The sequence below is a fragment of the Nelumbo lutea genome, chromosome 3 (genome assembly GCF_056320005.1).
Source record: "Nelumbo lutea isolate HS-2025 chromosome 3, American lotus-T2T, whole genome shotgun sequence".
NCBI classification, from domain to species: domain Eukaryota; kingdom Viridiplantae; phylum Streptophyta; class Magnoliopsida; order Proteales; family Nelumbonaceae; genus Nelumbo; species Nelumbo lutea.
The window spans coordinates 57,848,103-57,872,423 of record NC_142686.1 but is presented as its reverse complement, the minus strand read 5'-3'; the positions used below and the strand labels follow the sequence as shown (position 1 = coordinate 57,872,423).

Genomic DNA, 24,321 nt, shown 5'->3' with positions numbered 1-24,321 from the left:
GGAATTCCAAAAGTATCAGGAAATTGGGGGTAGAAAAAGGGAGATATTCCATCTCAATTTGCTTTCAGATGGTGGAAGGGGGATGGCAATGGGGACTCACAAATGTTTATGGTCCAAACGTAGAAGGGGAAAGGGTGACAATGTGGGAGGAACTGGAAGAAGCGAGAAGGGAGTGGTAAGGTCCATGGTGTCTGGGAGGAGACTTCAATATTGTTAGAAGAGTGGAAGAGATGGAAGGGGGGAGGGATGAAAGTGAAAGTGCAGGAGCGAGGAGTTTTGGGGATTTTATCAGGAGAAATGGCCTAACTGACCCACCCATATATGGTTGCAAATATACCTGGAAAAATGGACAATTTCCTCCTATTTTAAGAAGGCTGGATAGATTCCTCTATACTGGAGATTGGGTGGACCACAAAGATCATTTGATCCAAGAAGCCTTACCATATATTATGTCAGATCATAAGCCAATTCTGCTGAGAAAGTTGGTAGTGACTTCAGACCCATGACCGTTTAAATTTGAGAACATGTGGATGGATCACCCAGATTTCTTGGATTGGGTGAAAGAAAAATGGAAAGGTTTGCAAGTGAAGGGATCAATGGGGTTGAAATTGGTTAGAAAGTTGCAGTTTCTGAAGGAGGAATTAAAGAGATGGAATGTGTCGGCTTTTGGTAATGTGGGGGTAAGAAAAAATGAAATCTTAAAGAAAATGGCTAACTTAGATAGGCTGGAAGAGGTGGGGGATCTATCTAGAGAAGAGAGAGCAGAGAGAGACAGATTGGAGTTAGAGTTGAAATTTTTGATTCATAGGGAGGAGGAAAGTTGGAGACAAAAGTCCAGACTGACTTCTCCGAAAGCATGTGACAAAAATACAACGTTTTTTCATGCCTATGCTAGTGCAAGGAGGAGAAGAAGTTTAATCTCAAGAATTCAGGTAGATGGGGAGGTAGTGGAGGAGTGGTCAGGAATTCAGGAGAGGGTTGTGGATTTCTATAAGAAGCTGTATACTTCAAGAGTGTAGAATTGGATGTTTCTAGGGGAGCTGGTTCCCAAAAAGCTGAGTGAAACATTATCCTTCTGGATTGGAAGTGACTTCAGTTTGGAGGAAATCAAAGAGGCCTTAAAAGACATAAATGGGGACAAATCCCCGGGCCAGACGACTTCAACTTTACATTCATAAAGTCATGCTGGAGCATTTTGGAAGGAGACTTTTGAACTGATGTTTCAGGAATTCCATAGAGAGAGAAATTTGGAGAAACCAACAAATTCTACTTTCATTTCCTTGATCCCAAAGAAGGAAGGTGCAATGAATCTAAAGGATTTTAGACCAATAAGTCTAATTAGCAGCCCATATAAGTTGGCTAAAGTTTTATCAAAAAGGTTGAGAAGAGTTCTACATGAAGTTGTAGGGGAGTCACAAATGACATTTGTGGAAGGGAGACAAATTTTAGATGGAGTTTTAGTGGCAAGTGATTGCATTGATGCCAGATTAAGAAGTGGGAGACCAGGCCTAGTTTGAATGGGGATTCTTAGAGGAAGTTCGAAGGTTAATGGGTTTTGGAGAAAGATGGAGATCTTGGATGTATGCATGCATGTCTATAGTTTCATTTTCGATCCTTCTAAATGGAATTTCCTCGAGTTTTTCAAGCTTCAAGAGGCTTGAAGCAAGAAGATCCAATCTCCCCAATGTTATTTGTTTTGGTCATGGAGGTTCTGAACCTACTTTTGTGGAGAAGTATGCAAAGGGATTTAAGTTAGGAAGGGATGGTCCTTGCATATCTCATCTACAATATGCAAATGATACCCTGATCTTCCTGGATGCTTTGGTGGAACAAGTGTCAAATTTTAGGGAAATTTTGGCAAAATTTTAATTGTTATCAGGTCTGAAGGTTAATCTTGCAAAAAGTGTGGTGATTGGAGTGGGAGCTATTGAGGAGGAAGTGCTGCTAGACCGTGCCAATGCTTTTGAGTGCAAAATTGGAAAGCTTCCCTTCACGTATCTGGATATGCTAATAGGAGAAGCTTCAAATTCTGGTGCCTTGTGGAGACCAATAATGGAGAGAGTTGAAAGGAGGTTGGATGGTTGGAAGTCAAAGTACCTCTCATTGGGAGGGAGAATAACTTTAATTAAAAGTGTCCTCTCTAGCCTTTCAACTTATTATCTTTGTTGAAAATCCCATTACAGGTGACCAGGTCTGGTGAAAACCCTAATTTGGTTGTTTAAAGAGCAGTTTTTGACTTAGGACAATAAGTTTTGACTAGTAACACCCTGTTTTGATTTTCGTTTATCTCCATATGGCCAATGGAGCTAACTAGAGGTGAGATTAAACTCTCCACCGACTCCGGGTTTGGTCCAGGAGGGTCTGTGGAGACTCTGTTAGGGGCAGTAATCTCAATAAAGTTGGATGAAGCCAATATTTTAGCTTGGTTTAGTCTATAAAGATTCATGTATGTAGTAGAGGGAAATGGGGGTACATCACTAGGACCAAGAAGAAATCTGTGGGCGATGACCCTACCTTAGAGAGGTGGATGCAAGGAAACTACATTGTAGTAGGTTGGTTAGTGAATTCCATGCAACCTCATGTCAGTCAGCATTACTTGTGGATGGAGACTGCAGAAGAGGTGTGGGACAGCGTTACTGAGATCTATTTCCAGAAGTTCAATCTTGCTAGGGCTTACAAGCTGAAGAATGATGTCAATAATTTAAGACGGGAGGAAACCTTTGGCTGTTTATTTTTTTGTGCTGATATCTCTTTGGAAGGAGATTGACTTGATGGAGACTGTTGTGTGGGGGTGTATTAAAGATTCTAAGACTCATGGGAAGTAAGTAGAGAGAAATCAGGTCTTTGAGTTCCTCACTAGACTCAATCCTGAGTATGACATTGCAAGACAGAATATTCTAGCAAAAGATGAAGTTACCTTGTCCTAAGTTAGCAGTGAGGAAAGTCGGAGACAGTTACATATCTAGAGACAGAAGTGTTCTTTTAAATCTTTTCATGTTGTACCATTCGTTTTCTATTCATTTTACTTTGTACATACTTATTGTATTATAAGGACAAAAGTGTTCTTTTACATCTTTTAATATAAATAGCGTCTTCTTGGTGTGGTCGATACATTAGACCTGCCCCAAATTTGTTGTGTTCTCTCTTGTACGAACTGCACTGACATGGTATCGGAGTAGGTTTAGTGTAGGAATTATTTTAGTGAACCATGGAAGACTAACAATTGAGTTACTGTTCACGGTTATTATTCATGTTATTGTTCTCGTCTATTGTTCACGTGAGGTTTGTTCTATTTGGATTTGATCTCAAACTTTGCTCTCTTATATTCAGCATCAAGTTGGGTCTATTTCTCAACCTTTTCAGACTACCATATCCTTCTTTCTTGGACTGTTCTGATTAAGACAAGAAATCTGGATTTTCTGGATTGAGATTCTACTCAAGTCAGTTTTTCGGGTTTTTCTTTCAAAAAACTGGTTTGTTTGCTCTAAATATTTAGATCTGGTGTCACCCTAGGCTGTTCCTACAGCGCTAGGAATTTGTTGAAGACTGGAGTTGGTTTGCTGGGGTTTTGATCCCTCCTTTTGTTCGGTTTGTCTATGAACCTTTCCTTTTGAACTGTAAACATATTCCTTTGTTGTTTTCAGCCTGTTAGAGAACTATTTTCTTCATCTTTTCCTTTATTATTGAAAGCTGAACCACTGTAGTCGAAGTAGCAGAAAAGAGGTTAAGAAGAAGAGATGCTGAAACTGTCGAACTGTACTTGCAGTCGACCATGCCTTTATTTATACATAAGTGAAGTACAAAGTACAAGAATTTACTGGGATACCCCTGATTAGTGATGGGACACCCAGAAGACTTAAGACATAAACAAGATTAGGCCCATTAGCAAAGGCCTAGTTACAAGATAAGTTTAACAAAAGAATGGACTAATAGGAATTCTGATCAGCCGAACACACTCAAGCCTTCTAACATATCATTCTAACACTCCCCCTCAAGCTAAACATGGATATCAATCATGTTTAGCTTGCCAAGTATGTCCTTGAACTTTGTAGTTGCCAGCCCTTTTGTTAAAACATCTGCAATCTGCATTTCTGATGGAGTATAAGGCACACAAAGTTCCCCTGAAACAATTCTCTCTCTTACAAAGTGTCGATCAATTTCAATATGTTTTGTCCTGTCATGTTGTACTGGATTATTGGCAATGTTGATAGCAGCTTTATTATCACAATACAACTTGAGAGGACCTTCAGTCTTGATACCAAGCTCATTAAGGAGAGTTCTGAGCCATAAGAGTTCAGCAACCCCGTGTGCCATAGCTCGGTATTCTGCTTCTGCACTTGATCTAGCCACAACATTCTGCTTCTTACTACGCCATGTGATTAGGTTTCCTCCCAAGAATGTATAGTAACATGAGGTTGACTTTCTGTCTCCAATAGACCCAGCCCAATCAGCATTAGTGTAAGCTTCAATTCCAAGTCTGCTGTTCTTCCTGAATAGAATTCCTTTCCCTGGGCAAGTTTTCAAGTATCTTAGAATTCTTTCCACTGCTCTCATATGAGGAGTCTTTGGAGAGTGCATGAATTGACTGACAACATGCACTGCATAGGCAATGTCTGGCCGAGTGAGGGATAGGTATATCAGTTTTCCTACCAATTTTTGGTACCTTTCCTTATCACAGTATTCCTCACCCATTGATTCTTGTAATCCATGGTTCGGTTTTATTGGTGTGTCTGCTGGCCTGCACCCCATCATGCCTGTTTCTTCTAGGAGATCTAGCACATATTTTCGTTGACATATGTAGATTCAATCTCTTGATCTAGCAACTTCAATCCCGAGAAAATATCTCAGATTTCCTAGGTCCTTGATCTCAAATTCTGAAGCTAAGAACTCCTTCAGCCTCTTCATCTCTTTCACATCATTTCCAGTAATCACCATATCATCCACATAAACAATGAGAGTTGTAAGTTTTTTCATCCTGTCTCCTTGTAAACAATGTATGATCCGCACTGCTCTGAGTGTACCCCACTTTCTTCATGGCCGTACAAAGTCTCTCAAACCATGCCCGGGGAGATTGCTTCAAGCCATACAAAGATTTCCTTAGTTTACACACCTTCTTTCCAACATTATATCCAAGTGGGGGTTCCATGAATACCTCTTCATGTAGATCACCATTAAGGAAAGCATTCTTCACATCCAGCTGATGGAGTTCCCAAGAGAATTTTGCAGCTAATGATAGTAGAACCTTGATTATGTTGAGCTTTGCTACTGGGGCAAAGGTTTCCTTGTAGTCAATTCCTTCCTTTTGTGTATATCCCTTTGCCACAAGTCTGGCCTTGTATCTTTCAATTGACCCATCTTCCCTGTGCTTTACTGTGAATACCCACTTGCACCCAACAGTGCCTTTCCCTTCTGGCAGGTCCACCAACTCCCATGTTCTTGCTTTCATCTCTTCATTCATGGCTTCTTTCCATCTTGGATCAGATACCGCTCTGAATATCTGGAAGGGACACATACAGAGGAAAGAGTAGACACAAAGGAATGATACGTAGGTGATAAATGTGAGTAAGAGACATAATCAACTATGGAATGCCGAGTTGCGCAAGAACGAACAGGCTTACGGAGAGCAATGGGAAGATCCAAATCTGAATTGAGAGAGTCAGAATTACCTTGGATTGCAGAGACAGATTGATCTGAGTCCAACTGGTTGCAATCGTGAGGTTGAGGGCCCTTCTTCCTTCTACTGTATGTAAGTATCTCTTTCTCTTGCCTGCTGGGATCATCAGGAGCATCAGCTGAAGCTGGAGATGTAACTGGCAAAGCGGGAGTCTCACTATGTTGACCTGAAATGTTATAGCTAGGAGTAGTGGAAGGTGATGAAAGAGGAAGAAAAAAGAAGGAATAATGAGAATCCTCTTCCATCCCACTAGTCTCCCCCTGAAGAGGATTCTGAGAAGATCGGAAATAGGGTTGAGAATCAAAAAAGACTACATCTCTGGTGACATTTTCTCTTGGAGACAGGATCATAACACTTATACCCCTTTTGCGTAGGAGAGTAACCCAAAAAAATTCCCTTTGTAGCCTTAGGGTCCAGCTTGGTTTTCTTTGGATCCTTCACATGTATGAAGCATGTACATCCAAAAACCAGTGGGGGAAGAGGAAATTCTGGAAGAGTGGGACACAACACAAAGAAAGGGGTCTTCATACCCAGTACCTTAGATGGCATCCGATTTATCAGGTATGATGCAGTGAGAACAGCTTGAGACCAATATTGCTTGGGCACATTGTGCTAGAAAAATAGAGCTCGAGCTATCTCCATTAGGTGCCTGTTCTTGCGCTCAGCAACTCCATTTTGCTGAGGGGTGTAAGCACATGATGATTGATGTAACATGCCTTCGTCTTCCATGAATGAGTTCTGGGATCTTTCAAAATATTCGGCTGCATTGTCTGAACGGAATTGTTTAATCTTTTATCAAGTTGTGTTTCAACCATCTTGCAAAACATCATAGTTATCCGTGGAACTTCTTCACGTCCTTTTAACAGATAGATCCAAGTGCACCGAGAATAATGGTCAATAAAACTGATAAAATAACGGAAGCCATCAATGGAGATAATGGGTGAAGGACCCCAAACATCAGAATGGACCAAATCAAAAGGGGCTTGAATTTCATTACTAGAAATTGGATACATTGATCTGCATTGTTTTGACATTTGACACACATCACAAGCTAAACTTTGACTGGGAATGCCCTTACATAAATCAGGAAACAACATTGCTAAAGAAGAAAAGACAAATGACCTAGCCTAGCATGCCACAAGTGCAACCTTGCTCTTGACTCCACACTTTCTAGACTAGTAGTAGCAGAAGCTTGCAGTGCTGAACTGACATCTGCATCAAAATAGTAGAGGCCCTCATACTCATGACCACTCCCAATCGTTCTCCTCGTCAATCTGTCATGGAAAACACAATGAGAGGGAAAAAAAGTTATATTGCAGTTCAATTTTCTTGTAAGCTTTGAAACAGACAATAAATTTGATGTAAGACTAGGAACATGTAAGACTGATTTAAGAGAGAGATCCTTGCTTAGGTCAACCACTCCCTTTCCTGAGATGGTGGAGAGGGACCCATCAGCTACTCTCATCTTATCCTGGCCAGACAATAAATGATATGAGGAGAATAATGAGGACATATGTATCATATGGTCAGTGGCTCCTGAGTCAATCACCCAAGAGCTAGAACTAATGGAACTAGTTGCATTAAATGTAGAGGCTGTACCTGATTTGGCAAGAGAGGTGGAAGCTAAAGGATTGTTCTTCATACGGGCTAATGCCCGGCTGAGAACCTCTACCTAACTAGCTGTAAAGCCCAAGGTACTTGGTTTAGAGGAATCAACAACCTGCTTTGTGGTGGAAGAGGACACTGGCTGAGTACTCTGTGAGATGTCACTACTGCTATTGGTGGCAAGGTTCCCACTTGCTGTGTGGCCCTTATGTTGCCTTTTTTCCTTTCTCAGAGCAGCTGGCTTCAGATGAGGGTACAAGACCCAACATTTCTCCTTTGTGTGTTTCTCACCACCACAATGGGTACACTTGAGGGACTTCTTGTCTGAAAATCTGCTTCCCTTAGTGGATACTAAGGCTGAATGTTCTCCAGATAATTCTGTTGCTTGTGTCTGGGAGTCAACCTGCATCTCCTTTCTCCTTACTTCTTCATTCCTCACCAGGTAGTAAACATGATGAAGCTCAGGTAATTCATCTCTCCCTAGAATCTGTGACCTTACACCTTCATATATAGGGTCTAATCCTGCTAGGAACTTGAAGGCTCTGCCCTCAATCTGCTTGTCATGCCTCTCCTTATCCCTGGCATTTTCCCAATCCAAAACCATGTGATGGTCAAGCTCTTCCCAGAGACCTTCCAGTGTTGCAAAGTATGTTGCCACAGACACGTCTCCTTGCCTTAGGGCTGCAATGTCTTGGTTCAGCCTGTAGATTCTAGCATTATTCTTCTTTTGGCCATATGTCTTAGATACTTTCTCCCAGATTTTGGTGGCTGTAGGAAAATGATGAACAGTTCTGGCCACCCGAGGAGTCATGGAGGCCAGCAACCAAGACATAACTTTGGCATTTTCCTTGCACCACACAGTGTATTCAGGGCTGCTGATTTCTGGTTCCTTTTTATCTCCATCCAAATAGCCTGTGAGTTCACGAGAGGTAATGAACAGTCTTGCTGAGACAGACCACTCTCTAAAGTTATACTCATCCAATAGTACACTTGTGATCTGCAAGCTATGCAGATTAGGGTTCTCCAGGTTTGAGGACCTTATAACAGGTCTGTTATCTTTAGAAGAAACTTCACCGGATAGTGATGACATCCTAACTTCGGTCAAGGAGTTGTTCACAGCACTGTTGGGTGGTTCTGGTTAGGGCTGGCTGAAGTAGTCACAGAGTTCACAGTACTGATAGCACATCAGATAGGCTTCACTTGGACTAAACCAGTTCGGGTACAGCAGCAAGGGAAAAAAACTGTAACTGAACCAGTTCACAGAGATGGAGTAGGGCTAGTAACCAACCTGGAAATGATCTGTAACTGAAGTTGCCACAGTTCTGTAAAGGTCTTTCTGAATCAGTTCTGATGCAGGTTCTGACTAGCCGAAGTAACCTCAGCAGGTCCTGACAGCTCGCAACACAGTTTCAGACTTGCTGAGATTGTCACAGTTCTGATGTAGTTCTGTTACAGCAGCAAAAGGTGTTCTGGGCTGGTAACCGACCTGTGCTATGCATACCCACTTGAACTTCAAATACTGCAACTGTAAAGGGAGTTCCCCTCCTTACAGACAACACTAGGACTGCTGAAACCAGTCCTCAACTAGGTCTGTCCTATACAGACCTCTTCTTAGCAGCCAAATAGCTGCTAACTACTAGAAACTAGTAGGACTCCAGCTTCAGGGTCTTACCTCCTTTGCGACCTACAACCAAGGGAAACCCTAGGTCGAACCTTGTGTTATTCTCCTGCAACCCTAGGGTTTCACAGCAGCAACCCAGATAAAAAAAAGTGAAATACAGCAAGAAAGAGGAGATGGCGTCGGCAGTAACCAGGAAGGTGCTCAATGCTCTGATACCATGAAAGCTGAACCACTGTAGTCGAAGTAGCAGAAAAGAGGAGAAGAAGAAGAGATGCTGAAACTGTCGAACTGTACTTGCAGTCGACCATGCCTTTATTTATATATAAGTGAAGTACAAAGTACGAGAATTTATTGGGATACCCCTGATTAGTGATGGGACACCCAGAAGACTTAAGACAAACAAGATTAGGCCCATTAGCAAAGGCCCAGTTACAAGATAAGTTTAACATAAGAATGGGCTAATAGGAATTCTAACACACTCAAGCCTTCTAACATATCATTCTAACAATTATGGCATCTAAAAGAGGTGATTTTCTTCCTATTAAGTTCAATGGAACCAACTATGCCTTATGGCAGTTCCATTTTCAATTTTATGTTGAAGGCAAGGGGTTGTGGGGCTATATTGATGGACCCACCACTATTCTTGAAGTGACTAATGCAAAAGGGTTGCAGACTTGGAAGATTAATAATGCCCAAACTGCACCCTGGATTCCAAGTTAAGTCACTACTGATGTTGCTATCCCTGTGAGGAGTTTCTGGACAACCAAGGAGATGTATGAATTTCTAGAAAAGGTTTATCAGTAGTCCCACAACTCACAGTCATATTAGATTGGAACCAAGATATTTTACTACAGCCAAGGTGAAAGGAAAATTCAGGAATACTATGCGGGGTTCATTAGTTTTTGGCAAGAGTATGAGCTTGTTCATGTGGATGAAATGTCCTTAGCTTTTTGTATCAAAACTTTGAAGGAGCATTTTGACAGATGGAAAGTAATGCACTTTTTTATACATCTCTGACCTGAGTATGAGGTAATAAGATCAAACATTTTATGTAGAGACACTGTACCATCACTTGATACTATTTTGGGTGAATTACTTAGAGAGGAAACCAGGATGGTCACTCAATCAGTCATGAATTCCAAAAATGATATAGTAGATATTGTATTTATAGCAACGGATAAGTCCAAACCAAAGAAGGACTTATCCAAGGTGCAGTATTACAAGTGCAAAGAATTTGGTCATGTGATATCCCATTGTAATAAGAAAAATGCCACCTAAAGGAAACCAATTTGGTGGGAAAAAGAGTCATTACAAGGTATATTAGACTTCGGTTGAGGGATCAGATGATACATCATCCTCCACTTCTCAGATCAAGAATGACACTGGAAATGTTATGACTGAAGAAAAGATTTGGCAGTTGATGTCCTTGGCAATCTCTTCTGAATTCTACATTTTTTTTTCTTTTGGCTTGTCTGGTAAGCGTGTCTACTATTGTGCTTCTCCTAGTCTCTAGATAATAGATTCCAGTGCTTCCTATCATATAACGGGAGCTACATGTGGTCAATCATCCTATCTTCTTCCTTCTACCAAACACATTGTTATAGCCAATGGTGAGAAACATGATATTGTAGGTTGTAATGATCTCACCTTGTCTACCTCTTGCTCTTCTTCATTCAAGTTACCACAGATGCTATTTGTTCCTAGACTTATAACAAATTTAATATTAGTTGGTCAACTTGTTGAACATGGTCATATTGTCACCTTTTCACCTAATGGTTGTTTGATACAAGACTAGCGCACTAGGGAGGTGAAGGGGAAGGGGTGAAGGCTAGAATGGCTATTCGCTCTGGACTTTGAGAAGAGACCTACTTCCCTAGCAATGAGTTCTTCTTGTTTATTTTCTACTACTTCCTTATCTTGTAATAATGATTGGAATATTTGGCATCATCAGTTGGGCCATTTTTTTGCAAAGAAACTTGATTTACTTATTTCATCTAGATGCTTACCATTATCTTCTTCTATTTCCAAGAATATGGATTGAACTTGCTTGTCTTGTTGTTTAAGTAAATGCCATGTTTTACCATTTCTTATTTCTTCTACTCGTGCTATTGCACCATTTCAGTTAGTGCACAGTGATGTTTGGTCGTCTGCAATAATTTCCACGATGGGTTTTAGATAACATTTGTTGATGACTATACCCATTATACATGGATATACTTTCTTTGAAATAAATCAGATGCATTTGCTATTATTTAAACTATTTCATGCTAGAGTGACCACACAATTTAATGTTATCATTAGTACTCTCCGTTCATATTCAGGAGGAGAGTACATTGATGGGGAATTTTAGGCCTACTTACAACGCCATGGTATAGTCTTAGAAGTCTTGTCTTGGCACTCCTTAACAAAATGAAGTTGAAACGCAAAAATGGCCATATTCTAAGTGTTGTTAGAACCCTCCTTGACTTTCATGCTCCTGCAACCTTTGGGTGGAGGCATCCGACACTGTTGTACATCTTATCAACCTTCTTCCATCATCTGCTCTATTTAAGACTCCTCCAAACTAATCCATGCTTCATGTGTTTAGTTGCATCTATTTTGTTCATCTTCCACATGAGCACACTAAACTATCTGCGCAATTTGTTTTATGTGCGTTCTTGAGATATAGTCCCAACCATAAGGGATTCATTATGATCCTCAGTCTCATCGGACTAAAATCTCTTGGAATGTGATATTTCTCGAAAATCTTTCATTTTTTCAACTTATCACAAAGTTCTCTACCCTTTTAGTTTCTGTTCTTTAGCATTTTGAGCTTGTATGTACTTCGGAAACATCACCTTCTTCTTGTTGCACCAACTTTATTTTAGGAAGCAGTTAGCAGCTCTAGCCCCGACACTTCCAAATGAATGTAAAGAATGTAAAGAATGCTTTCTTGGATGAGGATTTGAAGGTGGTCGTGTACATGAAACCTCCTCCTAGTTACTATGATGAACCTCACCTAGTTTGCAGACTCAAGAAATTTCTCTATAGCCTTAAGCAGGCCCCTCGTACCTGGTTTGGGAGGTTTAGATTTGTGATCACAGATGTTGGATTCATTCAGAGCTCCTCAAAATTAGAGATGATCAGGATGGTATACATCAGTTAAAGCACCTTCTTAGTCAATCCTTTAAGATGAAAGATCTGGGACCAGTTACATATTTCTTGGGCTTGGACGTTCACCGCAATTCTACTGGCTACTTCTGTAATCAGCAAAAATATGTCACTGACCTTGTCATCCTTGCTCATCTCACTGATACAAAGGTTATTGATACCCCCTGGAAGTCAATTTGATGTTAAGCAAGGTAATGGCCCTCTTTAGAAGATGCTACCTTGTATCGTCAATTTGTGGGCAGCCTTATATATCTCACAATGACACGCCCAAACAGCTGTTCACCGTATATATCCAGGGGACAAATTCCTATGGTGTGTTTTTTTTTGCTTCTGTAGATGCCAATTGGGATATTTGTCTAGATACTAGATCTACCACTGGTTGGTGCATATTTCTTGGTGATTCTCTTATCTTGGAAATGTAAGAAGTAACAGGTTGTTTCCATGTCATCCATTGAAGCTACTTCTGTAATCAGCAAAAATATGTCACTGACCTTGTCATCCTTGCTCATCTCACTGATACAAAGGTAATTGATACCCCTTGGAAGTCAATTTGATGTTAAGCAAGGTAATGACCCTCTTTAGAAGATGCTACCTTGTATCGTCAATTTGTGGGCAGCCTTATATATTTCACAATAACACGCTCAAACAGCTGTTCACCGTATATATCCAGGGGACAATTTCCTATGGTGTGTTTTTTTTTTGCTTCTGTAGATGCCAATTGGGATATTTGTCTAGATACTAGATCTACCACTAGTTGGTGCATATTTCTTGGTGATTTTCTTATATCTTGGAAATGTAAGAAGTAACAGGTTGTTTCCACGTCATCCATTGAAGCGGAATATAGAGTCATGTCCTTAGTGTGTAGTGAGATTATTTGGCTCCAGTCACTTGTACATGATCGTAATATTGCTCAGTCCTCTCCTATTCCTTTTTGGCTGACAATCTAAGTGCAATCAAAATTGCTTTTAATCCTATTTTCCATGAAAGGATGAAGCACATTTAAGTGGATTATCATTTTATGAGAGACCTCCTTACTGCTGACAATATTTCATTGCCTCATGTATCCTCTACTCTTCATTTGGCAAATATTTTCACAAAGGCTACGACTAAGGCCCAACATTCCTTTCTAGCGGACAAACTAATGATAGTGCTACTACATTAATTTGAAGGGGAGTGTAGAGACAGTAATAGTGAGGGCTGAACTGTAATTTTGCTTTCTTGTTGCACCATTCATCTTCTATTCTTTTTACCTTGTACATTACATATTGTATTATAAGGACAAAAGTGTCCTTTTACATCTTTTAATATAAATAGCCTCTTCCTTGTGTGGCCGACACATTAGACACACCCCAAATCTGTTGTGTTCTCTCTTGTATGAACTACACTGACAGCAGAGGCCTCAACAGATTATTTTGCAAATATTGGGTTGAATCCAAGGGTTGGTACTGAGAAGAAAGACATATCATGTGAGTATTGCAAGCAACCTAAGTACACAAAGGATACCTGTTGGAAACTACATCCAAAGCTTATACCTCCCAGATTCAATAACAACAACAATGGTAAGAAGAGTGGAACTAGGAAGAGTGGAAATGCCAATGTAGCCACCTCTTTTAAGGTTGAAAAGGGTTTTGGGATGAGAAGTTAATGGGGGAACAACTAGTAGCTGCTAGAGCAGAGTTTGAGAAGTATGAACGACTCATCAGCCAATTAGAGTCTAGTACTACAGCTAGTGCATCTTCAGGAAATGGCTCCTAATCTACATATGCCCATTCAGGTATTCGTGTTACTACGAATCATGCATTTATCTCATATTCTCAGGTAATCGTAGGATCCCTTGGATAATTAATTCTAGTGCCTCTGACCATATGGCTAGTGTGTCCTATTTATTTTCTACTTATCAGTTTTTATCTGGCCGAGATAAGATCTCCCTCATTCTATCTCCGGCAAAGGAAACATCTAAGCTTTAGACACCCTCACCTTATCCTCAGTTATTCATGTTCCTAAACTAAATACTAACTTGCTTTCAATTAGTAATTTGACAAAACCCTTGAACTATAGTGTGACCTTTTTTCCTTCTATGTTTTTCAAGACATGAAATCTCAGAAGGTGATTAGGAGTGGCCATGAGGCAAATGGAATATAGCTGTTGGATATGCTTGGACAGAGTCAAGTATCACCCCGAAGAGCAGCTTTTGGTTCAAATGTGTCAGAGCCAGTCAGTCGTATTATGTTATGTCATTATCATTTAGATCATATTTCTTTTTCTTCGTTGAATCTTTTGTTTCCACCTTTGTTTAAGGAAACTAAGCTGTCAAGTTTACATTGTGAGTCATGCGAGTTGTCAAAGCATTGTAGAATTCTTATTCTGCAAGTAATAAAAGATCTACAATTCCTTTTCATATTGTGCACTCTGATGTGTAGGAACCATACCATTTACCTTGCATGGGTGGTTACAAATATTTTGTTCTATATATTGATGACTTTTCTTGTTACCCTTGGCTTTACCTTATGCAATCCCTTGCTGAAGTACCTAAACTAGTGAAGTAGTTTCATGAATTTGTGCTTACCCAATTTGATACCCGCATCAAGATATTCCGATAAGATAATTCTAAGGAATATTTTGAGAAGGGTCTTGTTTCATACTTTGAAAAAATTGGGGTTATACATCAGAGTTCTTGTCTACGTACTCTAGAGTAGAATGGGGTGGTAGAGAGAAAGAATCGACATGTTGTTGAAGTAGCAAGGAACATCTTTTTTGCCTCTCATGTTCTAGTAAGATTTTAGGGTGATGCAAACATGATAGGTATCTACCTTATTAATCGCATGCCTTCTCAAGTCTTAGGGTTCAAATCTCCTTTTGTTCTATTCCTTGAGAGTGAAATGTGTCTTTGGTTGCTCATGTTATGTTCATGTTCCTAGCTCTTAGAGACATAAGTTTGAACCAAGGCCTAGAAGTTCATTTTCTTAAGGTATGCTTCCACACAAAAGGGTTATTGTTGTTTTGGTCCCACTAGTAGAACTTTGTTGAACAAGATAAGAGAAGAGGAAGAGAGGAGAGGCGAGAGGACTGAGAGCCCAAAGAATACTGCAGGTGTGTGCAGTATGTTATTATTTATACTAGACTGGTCGTACAACATAAAATATGAAGAAATTACAAAAGTACCCTTGCGGTACTAAACATGTGTACAACAACCTCTGTCAACACTCCCCCTCAAGTTGGGGCAAAGATATCAATCATGCCCAACTTGTCACAGAGATCATGATGTCTGGAATGGTGTAGCCCTTTGTAAAGATGTCTGCAGGTTGGTTCTAAGAGCTAACATAGGGAGTACATACTTCGCCTGTGATGACTCTCTCTGATAAAATGCTTGTCAACTTCGATGTGTTTTGTTCTATTGTGTAGCACTGGGTTAGCAACAATGTTTATAGCTGCTTTGTTATCACAGAATAGAGTCATAGACTTGTCCACTGGGAAACCCAACTCACTCAACAGATTCTTTATCCACATACCTTCAGCTACTCCGTGAGCCATTGCACGGTATTCAACTTCAGCACTGGATCTAGCCACCACATTTTGCTTTTTACTCCTCCATGTAACAAGGTTCCCTCCTATAAAGGTGCAGTAGCCACTAGTAGACTTTCTGTCACTTAGCCCAATCTGCATCTGTATAAACTTCAACTTTCAAATGCCCGTGTCTTTGAAATAACAAGCCAGCACCAGGAAACTTTTTTAGGTATCGGATGATTCTTTTTGCCGCTTCAAGATGAGTGGACCTAGGTGCATGCATGAACTGACTGAGGACACCAACAGTATAAGCAATGTTTGGGCGAGTCATAGAAAAATATAACAATCTCCCTACAAGCCTCTGAAACTGTTTCACATCCTTGAGAGGTTCACCTTGGCTGTCACCTAATTTATGGTTGGGGTCAATGGGAGAGTCAACTGGCTTCACTCCCATCTTTCTAGTGTCCTGAAGTAAATCTAGGACATATTTCCTTTGGGAAATGAAGATACCCCTTTTTGATCGGGCAACTTCAATTCCAAGGAAGTATCTGGGAGGTCCTAGATCCTTCACTTCAAACTGAGTGGCAAGGAAACCCTTCAGCCTCTGGATTTCATCCTTCCAGTCACCAGTAACAATTATGTCATCCACATATACTATTAAAGCAGCCATTTTACCTTCTCCTCTTTTCACAAATAGTGTGTGATCTGATTGACATTGCTTGTATCCTTTCTACTGAACCACAACATGGAATCTGCTGAACCAAGCTCTTGGTGATTGTTTCAGCCCGTATAAAGACTTTTTCAATTTGCACACTTTTTGTTCATTGCCTTGAGCAAGGAAACCAAGGGGTTGAATCATATAAACTTCCTCTTCAAGATCACCATTCAAGAATGCATTCTTGATGCCAAGCTGATGTAGATCCCAATCCAGATTAGCAGCAAGAGAGAATAGAAATCTAATGGAGTTCATCTTGGCAACAGGGGCAAAAGTTTCTGCATAATCAACTCCGTGCACTCGAGTAAACCCCTTTGCCACTAAGCGAGCTTTATACCTCTCCACCGTTCCATCAGCCCTATGCTTGACAGTGAACACCCATTTACATCCAACTGGATCCTTTCCCTTAGGAAGATCTACGAGTTCCCATGTGCCATTTTTATGAAGGGCATTAATTTCTTCCTTCATGGCATCTGTCCATTCTGATACTGAAAGAGCTTCTGCCACATTCTTTGGGATGGGGACACTGTCAATAGAGGTAAGGAAATCACGAAATGAGGGTGAAATGTTCTCATAGGAAACAAATTTGGAAATGGGATGTTTAGTGGTGCACAACCTAACACCTTTCCTGTGAGCAATAGGAAGGTCAAGGTCATTAGCAGCAGAGGTATCAATTTCAATAGAATCAGGAACATCATTGGGAGCCATGTTACCTGAGTGGGTATGATCCTTCCCCGAGGAGTTCGATGGCACTGGAGGTACAACTTCTAGATTCTCCACAGCTCTTGAATTTGGTTGGTCTTTGCGGCGACGAAAGAAGACATGAAAAGGCGGAGGATCAGGAAGAGAAGGGAGCTGAACTAGTTTCTCCTCATGCCTACACTCCACCTGAGGAGAATCAGGAAAGAAAGGCTCATTCTCAAAGAAAGAAACATCCATGGAGACATAGAACTTCCGAGAAACAGGATCAAAACAACGGTATCCCTTTTGAGTGAAGGAGTAACCAAGGAATATGCAAGGAATAGCACGAGAATCCAATTTCCCACGAGTGGGAGACAGATTTTGGACAAAGCACCAACAACCAAATACACCAAGAGGAATGGGAAGAAGGGGGGCTTTAGGAAAGAGAAGCTGATGTGGGGCTTTGTACTCTAACCAATGAGAGGGCATACGGCTAATGAGGTAGGTAGAACAAAGAACAGCCTCAAGCCAAAAACGTTTGGGGACATTCATATGGAGTAGTAAACCCCGAGCCACTTCAAGGAGATGTTGGTTCTTCCATTCAGCCACACCATTTTGTTGTGTTGTTCGGGCACAAGAGCTACAGTGAAGTGAACCACGCGAAGCAAAGAACTCCGTGAGATCACTACGAAAAAACTCTTTCGCATTGTTTGACCGAAAAATTTGGATTTCAGTCTGAAATTGAGTGAAGACCATCCGTTGAAAATCTTGGATAATTTTTGGTACTTCCTCCCTGGTTCGCATAGGATAGAATAATCATCAATGAGGGTAATAAAATACTTGTAACCACTCTCAGATGGTAAAGTAACAGGGCCTCATACATCAAAATGAACAATGTGAAAAGGAAATTCAGATTTACTATTTTTTTGAAGAAAATGAGTTCTACAATGTTTACTTAACTAACACGTTTGACAAGAGAAATCTGAAGCGGATTTTGACTTAAACAGTTATGGAAATACGACTTTTAAAGACTCAAAAGACAAATGACCAAGGCGGCAATGCCATAAATAAACTTGACTCTTATAGGACTAACTCATAAACTCTATAACATGAAGACCAGCCTTATTCTCCAGCATGTAAAGTCCATCAACCATACGTCCCCTACCAATCATCCTCCCCGAGGCCAGATTCAGAATCACACAATGAGAAGCGAAAAAGGTCACTGAGCAGTTTAAGGAATTAGTAACACTACTAACAGAGAACAAATTAATGGGAAATTTTGGAACATGTAGGACATCAGAGAGGGTAAGGCCAAGGGGAAGAGAGATGGTTCCTTGACCAGCTATGGAAGTGTATGATCCATCAGCTAGTCTCACCTTGTCTCTTCCAGAAAGATGGTGATAGGTTTGAAAGTAAGAGAACGTACCAGTCATGTGTTTTGACGCACCAGAATCAATGATCCATGGAGAGTCGGGGGTGTGAGAAGCAACATGGAAAGTTGTGGCAGAGTTACCTGAAGTAGATGCAAATGAGGTTGAGGGAGGAGCATCCATCTAACGAATTGCTCTACCATAGAGCTCTAAATGGTCACGGAAGGAATTCATAATATCCTCCCTCGGATCAGATCCAGAGAGATGTGTCTGAGTCACAGTAGGGATGGAGGGCTGATTCTCCCGAGTAGCCATGTTGGCCATGTTGTATTTCTTCGTACTTTGCTGTCCGGACCTTTTATTCACATCTGAACCTTGCTTCTTATTTAGATCTTGAGCCCATTTTGGTTTCCCATGAAGATCCCAATAGGTATCTCTGGTGTGTCGGGGTTTCTGGCAATGAGTGCACCACAATTTGTCCTTATCTTCTATTTTTTTCTGGAGATCTCCTTTCCTAGAAGTAGATCCCACACTAGTAGAGACACCCCCTTTTGCTACCAACACAACTGCATCCCCACCGGGGCTGTTCATCAAATTCCTTCTGCTCTCTTCAGATTGTACAAGAGCATAAACTTCCTGAACTGATGGAAGATCCTTAGAATTGAGAATCTATACTCTGATAGATTCATACATAGGATTCAGACCATGTAAAAAGGCAAACACTCTTTGCTGGGAGACAAGTTTCTTGTACAGTTTTGCATCCTCGTCACACTTCCAATCCACATTTTGGTAATGGTCCAACTCCTTCCAAACAGAAGTCAAGTAAGAGTAATATACTGATAAACACCTCTCCCCCTGTCTACAAGTAGACGATTCTGCCTGCAGTTGATAGATCTTGGCATAGTGTCGCAGTTCTGAATATGTAGATTTTGCTTGTTCCCTGATCTCATTTGCAGTTTCAGCCCACATGAAATTCTTCCTTATTTGAGGTTGCATGGAGACCAAGAGCCAAGACATAACCATACTGTTCTCTTGATTCCATCTATCATATTCAGCACTCCCAGAGTGTGGTTCTTTAATTCTCCCATTAATATAGCCTATCTTCCCCTTTGCAGTGATGTATAACTTGATCCCTCTTGACCACTCTAGGTAATTTAAACCATCAAGAGGGACAACAGCCATAGGAAAAGATAGGTCACCACCCCCACTCATTCCATTCAGCATTGAAGAAACTCCAGATGTGGCAGAATCTTCACCACTCATGATTTCAGGTTTAAAAAAAACAGCACCCAAAGAAGGAGCACTGCCTCACAGAGTTGTTACAGAAGGCACCAGACACTTCTTGACCTTCAGTCCACTAAAAAGACTGCTATTGCAGCACACAAACAGGTCCTTATGACCTACAGCTTCACAGGGATCCAAGAACAAACACTGCTGTTGCAGCACGTAAACAGGTCTGTATGATCTACGGTTTTACAGAGATCATACGACCCCACAACAGAATGGAAGGAGCAAGGTGAAGTTCACCACACACCTAATCGGCAGACCTGGTACATTGCCAACTTCAGGGCAGCTGAACAGTCAATGAGATCAAAGTAAAAGAAAGAGCTACTTCAGTCCATCAGTAGGGTAGCCAAACAGCAGTAACACAAAAAAGAGCACCTCAGTCGAATATTAGGGCATCAACAATCCTTCAATGGGTGCAAAGAAACACAAAAAACAACTTCAGTTGCATACCAGGGCACGTGAACAGTAGATAATACCTTCTTGAACATCAGATGATAGCCTCTCTATGAACCAGAACTTTCTCTACGCTGGAAGATGAAAAGACAGGCAGACTTCTTTGAACATCAGATAGAAAACTCTCTATAAACCAGAACTCTTTTCTACACTGAAAGATGAAAAGTCAGGCAGATAGAAAACTCTCTATAACCCCCCTCCTCTTAAGGAGGCTTACGCCTCATTGTGTTTGAAAGGCTTATGCCTCTTGCGCTCTGAACTACGCCTCACGCCTCTAGGTAGTGGAACACCTCGCATTACGCCTCCGTGTTTTAAAACATTGTTCTCAGACTATATCCACATCAGTTATAGAGGCCTTGTCTAAGCCAAAATGGAGGGAGGTTATGAGAACTGAAATAGAAGCACTTTGCAAAAGTAATACTTGGGAAGCTAGAGGCTTACACAGATGTCGATTGGGCTGGTAGTATTGGTGATAGGAGATCTACATCAGGCTACTCTGCCTTGGTTATAGGGAACATTGTCTCCTGGAGGAGTAAGAAACAGTTAGTAGTAGCCAGGTCTTTGGCTGAGGCAGTGTATAAGGCAATGGCACATGGAGTTTCAAAGTTGCTACTCGTTATAGCTCAGGCCACTTCTAGAGGAGATGGGTATTACACATGATAACCCCTTAATGCTTTACTGTGATAATCAGGTGGTAATCAACCTAGCTCACAACCCAAGACCAGCATTTTACAAGAGAAATGTTAGCTATCAGAGAAGTTTGCCTTCTTTTGGGGCTGAAGAGAGTTGTTGAACTCTCTTCTTCCTTCCCTTTCTTCCATCTTCCTGCTTTAGTTTTCTCTCATCTTCTTCTTCTCTTCTCTTCTGTTTTTTTTTTTTTCTTTATTTCAAATTATTGCAGGTGGGATCTACAACTACTACAAGGCACTAAACAACAAGAAACAATGCCAAAAGAGAAAGAAAAAAAGAGGGAAGAGAAGAGAGGAGAAAACCACTGAATTGTTTTGAGAGTGATTAGAATATCTTAATCTCCTCTTAGAAATAGGCCCAACTTTATATTTTAAATAAAGGATAGAATTACAAGTATGCCCTTCTTTATGATAAACAGTGGACTGGAGTGTCCTTATTCCAAGATAGAATTACTTACCCTGCCGCCCATCTTTGTGTTCTATGGTATATGACTACGTAATATTTTGTAAATGAGGCTCGACCCCTTTCTTACATATATCAATTTAATACACTAGTTAAGTATTTCCGATATTATTGCCCCTGTGCAATGTTAACAATGCCACTGATAAAAAGTTCTACTGCTGTATTTTCATCAATAAAAGTATTCTAGTTTCACAGTTTCTAAAAGTATTGTTATTATTGTTATTGTGAAGGACCTTTTGTAACTTTTTATTTTCTATTGTAGTTATAATAAGATGGCTAACAAAAAAAGTATGAACTGATTGTATTAGAATTGAGAAATGCAAAAACAATTGCTGCTCTTGCCATAGTTAAAGGAAAACAATAACCTCCATGCACCACATGTTTGAACATGCTTGTTCACTATGTTGCTGTATGATCTGTAACTGCCCTTCTAATGCAGAATTAATTGTCTTTCCTTTTTCTTTTCCTATTGTTGAATTATTGAGTATAAGCTCAAACCATACTTTGTGTTATTTTATTTTATCCAATTTCGTTTGGACTCTTTAAGTTCATACCAGGCAGTGTTGTAAGACTCGACCCAGACCAGATGGTTGGACTGTGAAAACTGCAAACCTGTTCCCTTTCTGGTCCCCGGTTTTCACGGGTTGAACGGGTTAACTGCCCAGTTAACTGTCAAAACCAGGACCTGTGGAGCATTCTGGTTTTTAATCCGGTTTGAACCTTACAGCATTGATACCAGGTATTATCTTAGTGCAGTGTTGAGCCTAGAAATCATTTCTTCTTGTTCATACAAAATTTTTAAACCATGTATGTGACAATAATTAAAAGTGATAGTGTGATGTTCTTCAACATGTAAGTTTAAACACTAGATCTTCTAGCTCAAGATAGGATTTTCAATTCATGAATTTTCCATCTATATTGTGTTTGTCTCCTATTTTCCATTGTCATTTATTTTTTTCTTTTCTATTGAAGGATTTGAACAAGGAATTGTCACGAAAATTGGAGGCTCAGACTCAGAGATTAGAGCTCTTGACAGCCCAAAGTATGGCCTATGGGAATATCTTAGCACGACAAACAGAACCTCCTACCAAGCCTGATAGCACATTGCACACAGATGAAGGGGATGAGGTACACCAATTTATGATATTTTATGTTTGGTATATCTAAATATTACATATTGTGATATCAAAGAGAGTAAGCCCATGAACAAAATATATGAATCACCGCATCTATGTTTGTTGGTCATTAAGGGCATGTTCTGTTCCAATCGAGACATGTATATGGCTCAACTTTTAGCCTTACATTTCTACAAAGTTCCAGATATCTATTCTTTGTCACCTGGTATTCTCCCTTTCATACTTAATTAAGGCCAACCCTTCTGAGATGAATGAGACAGTATTGATGTAGTTGAACTATTTGGAAACAATGGTTGACCTATTGATAAAAAAAGTGTTTTATTTCATTTTTGTTTTTTACGTTCAGAGATGAGTTAAACCTCTCTCTCTCTCTCTCTCTCTCTCTGTGTGTGTGTGTGTGCATGCTGCCACTAATCAAGACTTCAGTAATCTCTCTTTGCCTGTAGCCTCTGATGAAACCTCAAATTTCAACTGCAACATATAGCAGTATAATTTTTGCAAAACTGATTGAACTAATTGAATACTGACAATCCCACAGGGACAAGACCATGCTGTCCTTTTGAATAAGAGGTACCAGTTTGTTGGACCATTTAGACTTGTAAGGATGAGCATCATTGGTGTGCCCCAATGTTTCTTATCAAGGGCTTCTGACCTGCTGGTTTAGTAACTTAATGTGGCATGGAACCTTGAAGACTATGTTTATTGAATGTCATGGCTTTGCTTGAATCTTCTGCTATTATTACTTTATTGCTATTCATTGCACATACTTTAGAGTGGTGCTTAAATAACAGCTTTTGTTTATTCTTGCCCATCAGGTGGTGGAAAGAGTGTTGGGCTGGATAATGAAACTCTTTCCAGGAGGTCCATCAAAGCGCCGAATTAGCAAACTTATTTGATTTCCAAAGTTTATACCTTAAAAATTTTTTCCCTTTCTTTTGTTTCCTTGTTGATGGTGCAATGAGATCACCATTTGTATATTATGAGCCTATAAACTGCATATATTCTTTGTAACAGTAGAAAAATGTTCTTTTTTCCTCATTAGTTGAAAAGGTAATCTACCCATGAAGCAAGTTTTAGTTTTCATTTATGTCGAATATGATTCACCCATCTGAGGAATATAGTGATTCTTTACTTGTCACTTTTTGTTCTGGGAAATTAAATTTACACTTACATCTTTGTTCAGGGCAAGATCCATCTCATGTCGTGCTCCAATTACAGGGATACTTAGGTTAGTATGCCATATCATTGTAAATTCTCCAACGTGTGGGCGAACCAAATCATTTTATTTGACATATCTACAATAGTAGACCATTATATGCTTAGAACGAATTTTAATATTTGATTGAAATCAAGGATTGTGATGTTGATACAGGGGGTGAGATTTGTATATTTTATCATTTGCATAACTCCAATAGTCTTCTAGTGTTCTGTTATTTCCGCCCTTAAAAAGCTAATATTTTGTGATCTGAGATCAAACTACATATAATCAAGATTTGTAAATTTTTATTATATAAGCCCATTTCAACAGGACAAGTCTCTGGTCTCAACTCTCAACTACAGATGCTCTGATGAAACTGTTGATGCCTATTAAGGTAGTATTACCTTTGACTCGTGACTTGTGAGTTGTGGCAGATCTCGATCTGTAATCTTGAGTAAAAAAGCTTGTGTATTGACTGTCACTTCACCATTTTATTAAAGCAAAAAAAGCTTGTCCTGTGCTGCAACCACTTGCTCGTCAAAATCTAGTACTACTGGTGTTGAGACTTCAGGTCTGAAACCAAGAACTCCTTTTTTCCCCAAAAATATTGAAGGGTCTATATTATTTGTCAATATAAATTGGCATGTCATGGAGTACAAAGCCTTCTTAATGGTGAAATGCTAGAGTGGCCTAGTGCCACAACACATGGTGGCCATTATTCATAACGCACCGAAAGGGGAAAAGTGCATAAACAGGAGGTTTATTCCAACACATG

At 40.1% G+C, this 24,321-nt stretch overlaps 1 protein-coding gene across 2 annotated transcripts in view; it reads left to right on the top strand.

Moving 5' to 3' along the window:
- Nucleotides 1-23,530, top strand: part of LOC148865149 (uncharacterized) — a 95,090-nt gene extending 71,560 nt beyond the window's left edge. For both annotated transcript variants that reach the window (XM_088979907.1, XM_088979908.1), the window contains 2 exons: nucleotides 22,185-22,340; nucleotides 23,164-23,530. In XM_088979907.1, the coding sequence (XP_088836033.1) occupies nucleotides 22,185-22,340; nucleotides 23,164-23,244 (237 nt within the window). In that variant the 3' untranslated portion in view covers nucleotides 23,245-23,530. The remainder of the gene's footprint in view (nucleotides 1-22,184; nucleotides 22,341-23,163) is intronic.
- Nucleotides 23,531-24,321: the final 791 nt, after the last annotated feature.